The sequence below is a fragment of the Acanthochromis polyacanthus genome, chromosome 7 (genome assembly GCF_021347895.1).
Source record: "Acanthochromis polyacanthus isolate Apoly-LR-REF ecotype Palm Island chromosome 7, KAUST_Apoly_ChrSc, whole genome shotgun sequence".
Lineage (NCBI taxonomy): Eukaryota > Metazoa > Chordata > Actinopteri > Pomacentridae > Acanthochromis > Acanthochromis polyacanthus.
In genome coordinates this window covers 7,974,826-7,988,754 of record NC_067119.1, presented here as the reverse complement: position 1 = coordinate 7,988,754, position 13,929 = coordinate 7,974,826, and the positions used below count along the sequence as shown (strand labels likewise).

General features: G+C 39.9%; 1 protein-coding gene across 2 annotated transcripts; it reads right to left on the bottom strand.

The window, feature by feature from the left end:
• Positions 1-4,596: 4,596 nt before the first annotated feature.
• Positions 4,597-13,901, bottom strand: hscb (HscB mitochondrial iron-sulfur cluster cochaperone). Of its 2 annotated transcripts, none has more exons than XM_022197256.2 (6): positions 13,431-13,901; positions 13,238-13,334; positions 7,200-7,289; positions 6,891-7,035; positions 4,996-5,043; positions 4,597-4,833 (listed from the first exon to the last, which is right to left on the bottom strand). In XM_022197256.2, exons 1-6 carry the CDS (start codon positions 13,784-13,786, stop codon positions 4,739-4,741), a joined length of 831 nt encoding a protein of 276 aa, XP_022052948.1. In that variant the 5' UTR covers positions 13,787-13,901; the 3' UTR covers positions 4,597-4,738. The 2 variants fall into 2 exon arrangements, with proteins under 2 accessions (XP_022052948.1, XP_051806924.1); XM_051950964.1 differs by having other exon boundaries at positions 6,915-7,035.
• Positions 13,902-13,929: the final 28 nt, after the last annotated feature.

Sequence of the window (13,929 nt, the reverse complement as noted above, 5' to 3'; positions counted from 1 at the left end):
CCCCGCCTACCCTTTTAAATGATTGGACCGCCGCCCACTCCCATCCTCCAATCAGGCTGCAGCAATCACCACACCTGGTTTAACCTTTAGATGCATAAGTGGGTCAAAAATGACCCCATGAGGCCGTTTTCTTGCAATATCTATGTAATGAAAAGTTTTAATCATTTCATTTTCCAGCTGCTCCTCAAAAAACATGTTTTCGATATCATGCCATTTAAGTTTTTAAGCTACCTTTAATACTTTTAAAGAAATTGTAATATTTGAATCACTACCCCAAGCTGTTTATCACTGATAATATCTTCCAAGAGGTGATGCACATGCAAACTGGGAGGGACGGAGAGCAGCAACAGCTTGAGGAAAAGAGGGGGAAAATGTCAACAAAATGGATGTTGACTTTATGTGTAATATTCTTCTTTTTCATAGATCAAAATGTGCAAAATCTGTTAGAAAGTGAAAAAAAAAACTATTTCAAACATGAAATCATTCTTGTATGGACAAAAATATAATACAAACAAAGAATACAAATGATTATTTTTAACCGAAATGACAAAAAATGGCATAAAAACACATTTATTCTCATTTTTGACCCACTTATGGAAGAGTGCAGGGTCCAATCACTTTCAGGTTCAAGGTGCACCCAGTCTGTCAGTCCTCTCATTGTCCTTGTATAGTCTGTAGCACTTGCTAGCGCCTGGTGTTTTTCCTCACCGTCTAGCTCTAGCTGGTGCTATCTTCATGTCTTATAGCCACTTATAGTAGATGCTTACTGATTTGTTAATTGGTGTAATGAGGCGCTTGTCTGCTTGGAAACTGGGCCAGACTTTGCACAGTTAGGAGTTCATCTCTTAGGTACACTAGGAGCAAGAGTCCTCCTACCTCAGTGTTGCAGTTTATTGTTTTTCTTTTGTAGCCTTTTGATTTTACTTCTGCCACTGATTTAACAGCACCCGCAGGCCCCGTTTTATCTCTGCAGTTTCACCTGCTTTGTTTGTTAATTATATTACTGTGCAATCTATAACCCCGCTAAACCGAGAAACAGCTGGTTTTATGTTGCTTCCCTGTCCGCTTGCATAGATGGGATGTAACACTGACACCATGCTTGACGCCGCCACATGGGGAGAAAGAGAGAGGTGGCAGAGAGCGGACTAATTTAGAGGTTTGCCAGTGTTATAATAGGAGACTTAGGATGCACGGTTCACATTTGTTGCTGACGGTGGATGTGTGCACCCAACAAACCGCACCAGGTATCAGTCTACTGGCTTAGACAGTACATTAAGGACTCTATTATATCTCTGGGAACTTAATCTATCCATTAGCTATAGCTATCCACTTCATCCTACGGAGGGTTGCGGGCACCTGGAGTGTATTTCAGGGCAAGAGGAAGGTTTCCAGGCTGGACAGGTTGCCAGTCAATCACACATTTACACTCGCACTTACTGCTAATTAACCTAACATGCATGTCTTTGGACTGTGGGAGGAGAGAAAACCCACACAGCCGCAGGGAAAACATGCAAACCCAACACAGAAAGACTCACAGTTCAAACCAGAATCACCTACAACCCCATGCAGCCTGTAACTTAATCCTCTTGTCTAAAGGGAGCGACCACATTAAAATGACCACATTTTACCTTAAAGATGCAGCAGTGAAGCACCTTCTCTTCACCCAGGCCTGCAAATGAGCTACACTGATAGAAAAAGTGAGGACCCAATATCCTAGCATGCTGGAGTTTGTGCAGCCTGCGCACCAAGATGAAAAATTATATGATATGAGGTAAAAGTAGTGGGGGGAATAAAGACCAACTCGCTAAATTAGAACTCCTGAGGAAGAGATGACTCCCTTATGTGACACGTTTTTGGAAGCACTGCTCAATATATCTGCTTTTTCATCCGAATTTCTGCCTTTAAGTCTCATAAAACATATGAAACCCTGCATTAACTTTTCCGAACCATCACTCACAAGAAATATTAAGCATAAATTCAGTGAAAAATTCAACCTGCACGTTGCTCTTTAATGTGATTATGAGAACATTATGATGAAGGCACAGGTCACCAGAACGCATTAATCTTGTTATGATATTTATGTTAAGGTCATATGGAGATGATTAATGCTGCAGCTACGACATCCACTATTAGTCACCTTGTTGGAGGCTTATTTAGACACTTAACTCCACAAGAAATTGTTCTCTACGGTTGCAACACTTGCTCAATAATTAGACTTCAGCACCGAGTCTTCATGAAATGACTGATTTGAGCTGAAGAAAATAACATCTACATTATAAAAGGAGGATTCTTGATGTGTGAGAGCTGAAATTCAAAATATGCATCATCTCTTATACAGTTCCAGATCAATAAAAGGATATATTTGGGTATTAATGCTTGTCTCAATACCAACTGCGCTGCATCAGAGGAATGGTTTGCAATTTTGGGAGATACACATTTGCTTTCTTGACGAGAGTTAGACAAGAGATATCATTTTCAGATCCATCCTGTGAATGTTAAGCTATTGTAAACAGCTGGTTAGCCTAGCTTAGGATAAAGACTAGCGAACTAAAGGAGAGGGACAGATTAATTCAGCTGTAAGGTAACAAAAGCCATTGTCCTGGTCAAGAAAACCCCGGCACATACACTACTGTTCAAAATGTTGGGCTCGCTTAGAAATGTCCTCATTTTTGAAAGAAAATCTTTTGTTCAGTGAAGATCACACTAAACTAATTTAGAAATCCAGTCTAGACATTGTTAATGTGGTAAATGACTATTCTAGCTGGAAATGGCTGATTTTTTTTATAGAATATCTCCATAGGGGTACAGAGGAACATTTCCAGCAACCATCACTCCTGTGTTCTAATGCTACATTGTGTTAGCTAATGGTGTTGAAAGGCTCACTGATGATTAGAAAACCCTTGTGCAGTTATGTTACCCCAAACATTTGAATGGTAATGTAATCTTCAATAAAGCTGCAAAAAGTTTTAACACTCAGCTTTTTTATGGATCCCAGAAATGAGATACAAAGTTGTGGTGCAGGTGTGCAAATCTGATAGGCTTAAGACAGATCTGAACTCTCCTGTTTCGATGCTTTATGCAGAGAAAAGCAGTTGCTGGCTGTAGCTTCATATTTAGTGGACAGATGCCAGAGTGCTATCTGTTCGTCTAACTCTTGAAATTGAATTAGCTTATTTCTTGTCAAAGCAGTGCAGTGACTATAATGACTCAGAGGGATTCTATTTAGCAGGTCATGTAGACCTCTCCAGAAAATCTGAATTAACCCAGTGCACCGTAACCAGTAAACACTCCGGCAGCAGCAGTAAATTGTGTAGTGTGCCTAATGCTGACCCAACTCATTCCAGAAGCGGTCACATGTACCTGCTTCTTTTGCCAAGCTTTCCCATCCAAGTCAATTTCACAGCTCGGCTGTACTGAGTTTTTCCCTTTTTCCCCCCTCCTCCCTTTCGTCTCTTTCAAACTCAATTTCAAAGAGTTCTAGGAGACAGCAGTGGCCTCATTGTTGGTCGATCACATTTTCTCATTAATTTAAAGGCACCGTAGATGCCTTCCGATTACGACATGAATAATAAACAACTCTGTTGTGAGAGAAGCCCCGTTTAATTCACTGTCCATCCATGTGTATTAAGGAAACTGCTTCTTCTTAGTGAAAAACCCCAAACGGTCTGAGACATATGACATTGTTGCTCTCCAGTTAATAAACAAACAGTCAGAATGTGTTACAGAGAGACACTGCAGTGGGAACAGAAAAACAGCATCAATAATCCACACAATATAGCTTAACACCGGTGTGTCTCAAGTAACATTTTTCCATATGATACACCATCTTTTGGATTAAATGACTCCCTCTATATTTCAGAGCAGTTCCACCTCTATCAGTTTCTTGGATCAAAAAACCTTGATGTGATTTGAGCTTCAATTTGCAAAGTAATTACAGATTATGACAGTTTTTCTTTGTGGTATTGAAAAAAAAAAAAGATCTTGACAATTAAATCAGATGAATCTGCATTCTGATGCACCCGTCGATGTGCTGCAGCACTGACACACAGAGTCAACGTACATCCATCCATGAGCTCTAAATGACAGATCACACATCTTTGGCTCATGAGGTCATCGTCATTCAAAAGGGTCCTCCTGATTATCATAGCATTAACGCCACCATTAATCATTCAGCACATTGTCTTCCTCGGTTAAGGGCTTCCTCCTGGCCTCATATCCAGTTTGTACATGTCTTCCGCATGAGGATTGTCAAGGTGTTATGTCTCCACCTACAGGTAACCCGAGGAACTGAATCTTGCATATGTGTGTATATGTGAGTGTGTGTGTGTTTGTGTGAGCCCCACTAGACAAAATGCTGAACTGATAGGCAGGATAATCATATAAACACTCTGAGCAGCATTTTAATCAGATCCAATTATAGATCTCTGTCATATTTAATGACACATTAGGTACAAGTGGATGTGATTAGGCTTGTGAAATCAGTGGAATTCATGGGAGATACTGTACGCATGTAATTACAGCCACATATCTATACGGCTTTTAAACAGAAAAAACAGCAGATTAAGTACAAACCGCCATTAATTAGGGGGCGCATAATGTATTACAAGCAGAGTTTTATTATTCAAATTGAACAATAAAATAACATCCTCCCGAGACAGTTGTACAATAATGTAATTTGTGCAATTCTGCTAGAAAAGTTTCTTTTTTTAAAAAATAAAAAGTGACAGAGCAGAGGAAATTACATGAATCCAGAAAGTTTTTCCTTCACTTTCTCCTCGATGTTTGCATAGTATTTCATTTGGCCGAGCAGCGCTTTGGCAGCCTGGAGCTCTCCTGATAAAAAAAAAAAAAAACACAGAAAGGAGGTGTAAAAGGAAGTTCAATCAATGACTCACTCGGCGACTTCAAGGGAGGCTTCGGTGCAGATTACGAAACAAACAGAAGGGATAAACAGAGGGATGGATGGTGCTGAAGTGTGAGGTCTGACTACAATACCTTCACGGAGGGCGGCATCTATCTGCTCGGTCAGTTCTGCTAGTTTTCCTGGAGGTGAGGAGAAGACAAGTTCCAGTTATGCATGTGTGAACAGGACGTGATACATAAAGAGCTTTTTATTTCTCAACAGCACACTCACCTGCTTGATTTGAAGTAAACAAACCACATTAAAAAAAAATCAAAGTGGAGTCTACACAGTTTGATGTGTGCAGCATGTAGCACTAAATTGGATACAGTGAAATATTTTAGTTTCCAAAATGCTAGAGATAAATCTGTCATGTTATTTTATTATTAGGCGATGAAGCCCATTCTGTAGTTAAAAACATCCTTTACATTTTCACTGAGTCATTTTGATACTGTTTATCACTCAGCTTTTTATCCACATCAGCCATCCACTGGGTTTTGTAATTACTTTCTACAAAGACGATTTCATCATTCATGAACTCAGCCTGGATTCAGATTGTCTGCATATGCAAACCTGCACGGTTGGTTTGTTTGGTTGCACTGTAAACGGGAACACCAGCTGCTCTTCTGTTGTATTTCTGACTAGACCAGCTCCTCGAGGAGCATCGCCTCTCGTACTACACTGCACTTGACGTTGCCGTAGCAACCACAGGTGTTTCCAGATCAGCCAGACTTGAAATCTTAAGGAGAGCTACATTCCTGTTCAAACGTTTGGGGTCACTTAGAAACGTCCTCATTTTTTGAAAGAAAAGCATTTTTCAATGAAGATAACATTACATGAATCAGAAATCCAGTCTAGACATTGTTAATGTGGTAAATGACTATTCTAGCTGGAAACGGCTGATTTTAATGGAATATCTCCATAGAGGTACAGAGGAACATTTCCAACAACCATCACTCCTGTGTTCTAATGCTACATTGTGTTAGCTAATGGTGTTGAAAGGCTCATTGATGATTAGAAAACCCTTGTGAAGTTATGTTAGCACATTAATAAAAGTGTGAGTTTTCATGGAAAACATGAAATTGTCTGGGTGACCCCAAACTTCTGAAAGCTAGTGTACCTTAACCCCTCTGAAACACAAAACTTGGCACGGGTTTGAAACACGTTATTGTGTTTTGTTCTGGTTTTGAATCGTCAGAATTACACTAATATCCAGAGCCAGAAACTGTAAAAACAGAAAGAATTGTCAGATTTTTAGCTTGCCAATAGTTTGTGAGCTAATAGTCATCAATGCATAACCACATTTAGATTTAGAATGGTTATATTTCACTAAAACCTCTTCAGCATACATGTTTCACTCAAAAACATTCCACAAAAATAAACCGTTTACAGTAACTACAATATGCAACAAACCAAAAAAAATTCTGTCTGCGCTCTTCTTAGCTAACTGTAAAGCCATTGGTGACACAGCCCGGGCTAACAGCCACATAAACATGAATTCACAGACTTTTCAGGTGAGCTAGGCTGAACTGCAGGCTGTGTTTACACAGAGCAGAGAGCTGAGGTACAGAAACAAATCTATGGGATGTAAAGTCGCCTTTTAAAAAGGTTGCACGCTCTGATTCCTTTTTTTTTTTTTTTCCAATTTTGGTAAATAATCAAAGGAATCCCAATTTATTATTTTTTTTCCTGTTTGCATGATTTATGCATTTAGAACTGTACTTATTCCGTCTGCTTCTAGACATTGCTGTTCTGCTTTCATAGAGGTGAAATGAGCCCATGGTCAATAAAAATATAGCAAAAATACCTAAAAACTGGGTCTCAGCTAGTGTTCCCTTCAGCCAAAAGGCAATTTTCATTATTTAAATCCAATCTTTCAATCATTTTTCGAAGGTCTGCAGCCAGAGTGAGAAATGTGCACAGGTACTCACCCACCTGTGCTACTTTATGATCAACAGTCACACAAGCAGAATTTCACATTCATCCTTGCCTTTCGTGTCTTGGCCGATCTTACTGGCTGCTTCTGGAGTCTGTGCTTCATCCAGGGCCTCATTGATCTCCATCAGTTCCATCAGAAAGCCCGAATCAGCCCCAGTTTCGGTTCCCTCCTCTAGATGCATCCCCTGTAACTCCAGCTGAAAACATACAACGGGAGCTCATCAAAACTCAGCTGCTCCTTTAGATGCATATCACTCCTCCTGACTGTCTAATGGCAGAGAGCAAGCGATCAGACAGACGGAGCACACAGTTATGAAAATAAACTATTCATTAGAAGTTGAGTCAGGGATTTCAAACTCACCATATAAAGACCACGACTCAAAGGCTTAAGCAGAGTCTTGTATGCTTTGTTCACCAGAGCCGACTGGCTTTCTGAATACTCCAGTTCTGTCTGCAAAAAGAGACCTCTGTTAAGTTCACTTCTAATGAGTGCATTCATTAAAATAAAAGGGAAAGACAATCTGTATTATGGTGATTTTCAACTCATATTACATGCATTTTACAACAAGCAACATTCGCAGCACGCACAGTTCCACATCAAACCGTGACAAAAGGGAATATCATCGGAGCTATTTTACACCTTGCCATCCCAATCTATACCACTGTCAGATTTTTAAACGCCAAATCCTTGGTGAGGCTGACAATTAGGCGTATGACATGCAGCTACTCTTTTGTAGTCCTGCAGTTTGGGACCCTTCAAGAGATGCAGGTGTGAGTTTGACACGACAGACGTGCGGAAACAAGACAGGGAGGAAAATATCTTGGAAATGCTTGGCAGATTCGAGTACATTTTGCAGCTATCAGGTCTGTCAGCTCTTGTGAAAATCAATAGTCTCAAGCTCTGGCCCATGGGCCCATCATGTGAAGCTGTTTCTGTAATAACATCCAATGCAGTAGGTGGCTGCCTCGTAGCCTTGTATAGGTAACGAGTTTTCTATATATGATTAAGACCCCTGAGGCTGGAATATGTCTAATTAAGAAAAAAATGGCCAGAGGTGGTGCTAAATAAAACAGAATGAGTAGAATAATGGACAGGTTGTGTATGTTGAAACCGCCCAGACTCCCTCTCCTCTCTCGCATTCTGCTGAGTTTAGCTTTCACATCATGACGACGTTCTGTATTGTGCTTCTCCACCTGACTGGACAGAACAAATTGCATGCACAGCGACACACCTCCACTCCACCTTGGACTCATAATGCTCATTCTCCCAAACCGCCATGCATTTTCCTTAATGATCGACAATAGGGGGGAAATGGATAATGTGGAAACTTACGACTATTTAGCACGTTGTCGACTCACCTATACGCACATTCAGCTTTAAACTGCTCAGATGCTCTGGGACAAGCTTTGTTTATTTCAGTGAAAGCTGCACTCGTCGAGATGTTCATGTAAAATGTACGCTTTGCTGTCTCGTCGGCTTAGCTGTGCTGCGGGCTGAATGTGATTTACCAAGTACCTCAAACCTGCATTTCCTCAAAAGATTCTGCCGTTGGAAATATATACACTTGTCTGCTGATAAGAAGTGGCAATTCAAAAGTGAGGAGGAGGACAGGACCGCATTTACATATTTCCTTAACATCACTGAGGGAGTGCTACATCTGAAGACAAAGCGAGGAAATAAAGTTGGACCTGTTTCCTGTGTTTTTTGTTTTAGAGTCCTGAGAGTTTGTTGTGTGCATCGTATTGATAACAGTGTATTTTATAAAAAGAGACCTGCAGTGACTTTGTATTTAATTTCCGCAAACTTACAGAACTCTTAAGAGAGGTCTATGAAGGTTTATCAAGATGAGACCTGTGCAGATTTAATCACCACACAATGCATGCCGGTTAGATTTCTGTCTGACTTGATCCTGACTTGAACCTGATTTAAACCTGACTTAAACCCTACTTGCTCTGACGTCACACAAACATAAGCAACGACAACAAACTGCATCACCTCAAGGCATGATGGGAAATGTCTTACTTTCACCTGATCTAACAGCTAATTGGTTTACATATTGACTCAACCATACTATAGAAAGTTCTCATTTTAGTTGCAATTTCAATAGTATTTATCTGATTTTGAATGTTTATGCTACACTTGTGGTTGATGTCAATGTTCATCAGAGAAGTGAAAACATTCAGATTACACATTATAAACTGCATACATTATGCAGTTCTGGCCTATTGTATAATAACAGTGGGCTGATTAAGTATATAGCAACACCAAAACTTCTTGTTAGAGATATGAGGATTGTTAAAATCTGTACAGATATATCAGCTCTAACAGTCCGAATATCTGATAGATCAGTCCTAAAAGTCAAAGTGCTGTATTTATAACTCCGCCAAGGAACGTAGTGGAGTTATGCGACAATCAGCGTACGTTTATCTGTCCGTCTGTCTGTCTGTGCACAACATCACTCAAAAACAGACTAATGGAATTGGATGAAATTTTCTGGGTGGGTCAGAAATGACACAAGGACCAACTGAGTAGATTTTTGCAGAGTCTGGATCCATGGATTTGTTAAAGATTTCTGTATTACTGCAAGATAGCAGCACAGTGTCACTGTAACTGGGGCTACAAGTGAACACTACATCAGCTGCCTGCTGACGGTCGCATGATTGAAATACTACTACAAATCAACCGCTGCGGACTAATTAGTCGGAAATCATACAGTGACTAAGCAGCCTTGGTGGAGTACTGCGCTCTCTGAGTGTTTTTTTATTTCTACTTTTGACTATTTAACTGTGTTCTCAATATATGTAGTTTAAAAGGGACCGCTTTCGTAATCTTATATAAGTACAGCGACAAACTGATCTGACGCTGATTTACATGAGTATTCATGCATTTCTTGGACATGTTGCACTGCTGTTTATGTGACTTAATTTCCTCATTAACTGTTTATTTTTCTCATTCTATCGCACTTTATGGTGCATTTTTCAATCTAGCACATTTTTATTCACAGTATGTTTGACACTTTATTGTGCATTTTGTATCTTGGTATATTTTCCTATATTTATATGATATTTTACTGTGGTGGTGGTCCCTTTACTCGTACTGCTTGCTACTGGAACAACAGAGTGTGCCCTTGGGGATCAATAAAGTTGTTCTATTCTAGGCTAAATGGAGGATGAACCATAAACACAGATCACTGATCATCTGTATAGCATTATTAAAGGCTGCCCTTTCATAATTAAAACTATCGGAGACTGTGTACAAACTCATGAACACGTCAGAGAACAAATTAGTTTCAATTCGAGTTTCTGCAGATTCCTGTACAGACTGAAGGCTGCTGGTAACTGTCCGTTTTGACTGCCAAAACTTTCTCGCCCACTTTCCAGGCGAGGCACAGTTAATCTCGAATGAGACTAATGTCAATTCCCCAGCTCCAACACCATATGTTATGTAATACGTCCCATAATGCAAGTGGATATTTCCGTTTTCTAGACTATGCATAGAATTCAAACTCCAAATTCAAGGTCGCTAGGCCCAAGTTGTGATAACCATGGGCATTACTATGACAAAATCACGGTCATTTTCTCTCCGACTTGTCAAATCTCCAACAGAGCAGCAGACAAAACTGTTTTCACGAGCTGAGTGTCTCCACTATTGACAGACCTGTGTGTGTAAAATCACTGGAGTGTCACTACAATAAAGGAGTTTAATTAACAAATGCCTTTTTCTGACAGCCAGAGTATTAATATGCAAAGTTGCCAAGTGCAGCTTTCATACATTACTGTTTTAATAACAAAATGCATGTTTGCATACAGTAGGAGTGCTTACACACCGAGATAAGTGCAGTTCATATCTATCCGTTGTATATTTAACTAGAGCTGAAGCGCTTCTCAGATAACAGAATCAGCCGCTATGGTGACAGTCAAATAATTGTTTCTGTCATGTTTTTGAGTAAAACTGGCAAATATTAATTGGCTGCGGCTTCTACACTGTGAGGGTTTGATGTTTTTGTTGTCATGATGGGATACCTTTGGATTTTAGTCAGTAATTGAATGTTTTATCATGCCTGGTGGAGGAAAATATAATGGGCATTTCCCTTGCTTTTTTAAATCTCTCATAAACAAATTATTACCCGAGTAATCAAGAAAATAATTGGCAGATAGAGAAATAGTCATTAGCAGCTGCCCTGTATTTAACCTTGCCCGCTACTTACTTTTGATCATCTGCCTAAATGGGCTTTTAAAGCTAAATTTGCATCTCAGTTTTTACTGCAGAGTTTCTTTGAGAAATGTGAGCAATTATTTCTTCTTAAAAACTGATTAAGTAAACCAGCTGTTAATGACCCCTTCTGGTAAAAATCTAGTTTTTTACCTTGTTAATACACCCATATGCTGTTTCTTTATATGCTACAAGACACATTAGAAGTGAAACAAGCAGTTAATATCACAGCTGAGTAATTTAACTTTGAAACTACAGTGCACCAATGATAACATAAAAATCACAAAGGATGAATCCCTTCAACTTGCAGGGTGGGGCTTTTGCATCATTAATCTTATACAGAATTGGTTTAAACATGTATGGCTCAACTGCTCCAATACGACAACTTAGACTGAGGGGCCGTTTACACGAGGACGCTTGCAGGTAAAAACGTCAAAATATTTCAACAAAACACCCTATCGTTTATACGAGGACGGCGTTTTGGGGGCTTAAAAACGCAAAAATTTGAAACTGGCCTCCAGAGTGGAAAAGTTGAAAACTCTCCACCGTTACGTTTCCGTCTAAACAGCAAAACGCAAAACTTTGACGAGATCTGACCACGTCGCGTACGCGATTACGTCACATACGTGCGCCGGTGCTTTGGTTTGCCGGCCAGTACAAGGAAGTAAACAAAGATGTGTGATTATTTCCATCCTTCGTACCTTCAAGCAACTCTGGCAGCTCTATGTACACTACAGGAGTCGTACCAACAAACGTACAGAATCTGTACAGATTCCATTCATGAACATTTACCGCGGCAGAGATCTGAAAAGGAGACAGTACGCATGCGCGTAGACATGGCGGAGTTTTATCACAGCGCCACCCAGCTGCCTGGCATGCATATCCAATCGAATTCCACAAACTATAGAGTCACCGTATATACGCAGATTTCCTTCAAAACCGCTCGTCTAAACGTGAAATGACAAGACGCCACTTTTGCGTTTTCTGTTAAGATGGTCCTCGTATAAACGTAGCCTTAGATATACTTTATGAATCCCCAGAGGGAAATTCTGCTGGCATTGTGCAGTAGTTTTACAGTGTATAAGCAGAACTCTAGGTGAGCTGGTGTGATTGAGCTGCAGTGATAGCAGAGGGGTGGGTGGAGATAGAGGTGGGTACTTCATAAATTAAACAATCTAAAGGAAGCTGTGGTGGAGAGTTTTACCCATTTTAGAGCACTGTCATGAAAGAGAAAAAGGAAACAAAAAGACCCATCTAAATATGCAATTTTGATATCAGTGACCAGGAAGGGCTTTTCTACCACAGATCTACTCTGGCAGAAGATAGTATAATATACATTAACATTCAAAAGTCTGGGTTCACCCCAACAATGTCGTGTTTTCCATGAAAACTCACACTTTTATTCACGTGTTAACATAATTCCACAAGGGTTTTCTAATCATCAGTTAGCCTTCCAACACCATTAGCTAACACAATGTAGCATTAGAACACAGGAGTGATGGTTGATGGAAATGTTCCTCTGTACCCCTATGGAGAGATTCCATTAAAAATAAGCCGTTTCCAGCTAGAATAGTCATTTACCACATTAACAATGTATAGACTGGATTTCTGATTCATTTAATGTCATCTTCATTGAAAAAAGCTTTTCTTTCAAAAATAAGGACATTTCTAAGTGACCTCAAACTTTTGAACGGTAGTGTCGTACAACTCCTAAAAATTGAGTACAATTCACAACATTAATAAAACCTTAGGTAAACCAGTTCCATGGTAATGTATAGGCTGGTTTACTAGAATCACCCTCTTGATTATTTTCATCTGATCTTTCTTCATCATTTTTGTAAACAAAAAAAGTGCCTTTTTACCTGCTCAGGTGTTTATCTTCTGTTTATTTCCTAAAATCTGCTTGCCTAGTCTTGACATCATTCGTTTGATAGCTTAATATGAAAAGCGCTGCCCTAAATGGCCTAAATTTGTCTGCGTCTCACAACAAAATGCATCTTTGTTACTTTATCCTGAGTTATTTCCTTGGTCAAATCCCAGTGAATCATGTTATCAAAACAAAAATAAACACTCTAGTAGCCTGACAGGGACAAAGGGTCAGGCCCAATTTTCTCTGTCACAGTAATAGATAAGAAAGCCTCATTTCATTCAGCTGATTCCTATTCCCCTTACATTCCTCAGCCTACCAGAGATTTCTGGCTGAAGTTGTCTGGATGAAGCGCCCGCTGGAGCTGCAAATATCTTTTCTGCAGCTTTTGTGTGTCCAGCGTGAATGTGTAGTCACTGAAAAGAGGCAAAACATGGCAAGATAAATTAGTTTGCTCACTGACAACCTCAAAAATGCAGATAGAATAGTGGAATATACTTAGGGATACTCACCAATCCATGATCTGGAAGTAGGATATCCCTTCTTCAGGGGGTTGGACCACTTTACATGACATACAGAAGAATGCAGGTTTTTTCTCAAAAAGCTGATTACATTTCCAGCAATTCCGTTTAACTTGACTTAAACTGTAATTTCTCAGTGAAGAGATACAATTAGTGTAGTAAAACAGTCGATTTCCCTTTCTCACAGCTGTAAAGTTGATGCCACTCTGCCATGTGTCCTTCTTGTGTAAGTTAGTGGACATACAGTGTCCTGAACATGTAACAGACAGTCGGTTCGCCAGCAGCCGGTTTGGGTGAAGCAGAGCCCGGGAAGGGCGCACAACGCGCAGCGAGTTCACTGACAACATTTCTGAAATGAAGATCCACCGTTTGCTCCGGAACAACCATTAAATGACTATAAAAACAAACGCTCCCGTTCAAAACATTGCCATCTCCTTACCGGAAAAGCAGCGGAAGTAGAGCTCTTCTTCTACGTTTTGTTAAAGTGCCA

Bases quoted from the DNA above. Each gene is read 5' to 3' on its own strand.
- hscb (XM_022197256.2), bottom strand. From the start codon at position 13,786: ATGTTGTCAGTGAACTCGCTGCGCGTTGTGCGCCCTTCCCGGGCTCTG. The intron at 13,335-13,430 runs GTGAGTATCCCT...GCCTCTTTTCAG, and splicing joins TACTTCCAGATCATGGATTG to TGACTACACATTCACGCTGG. The intron at 4,834-4,995 runs GTATTGTAGTCA...TTTTTTTATCAG, and splicing joins AGATGCCGCCCTCCGTGAAG to GAGAGCTCCAGGCTGCCAAA.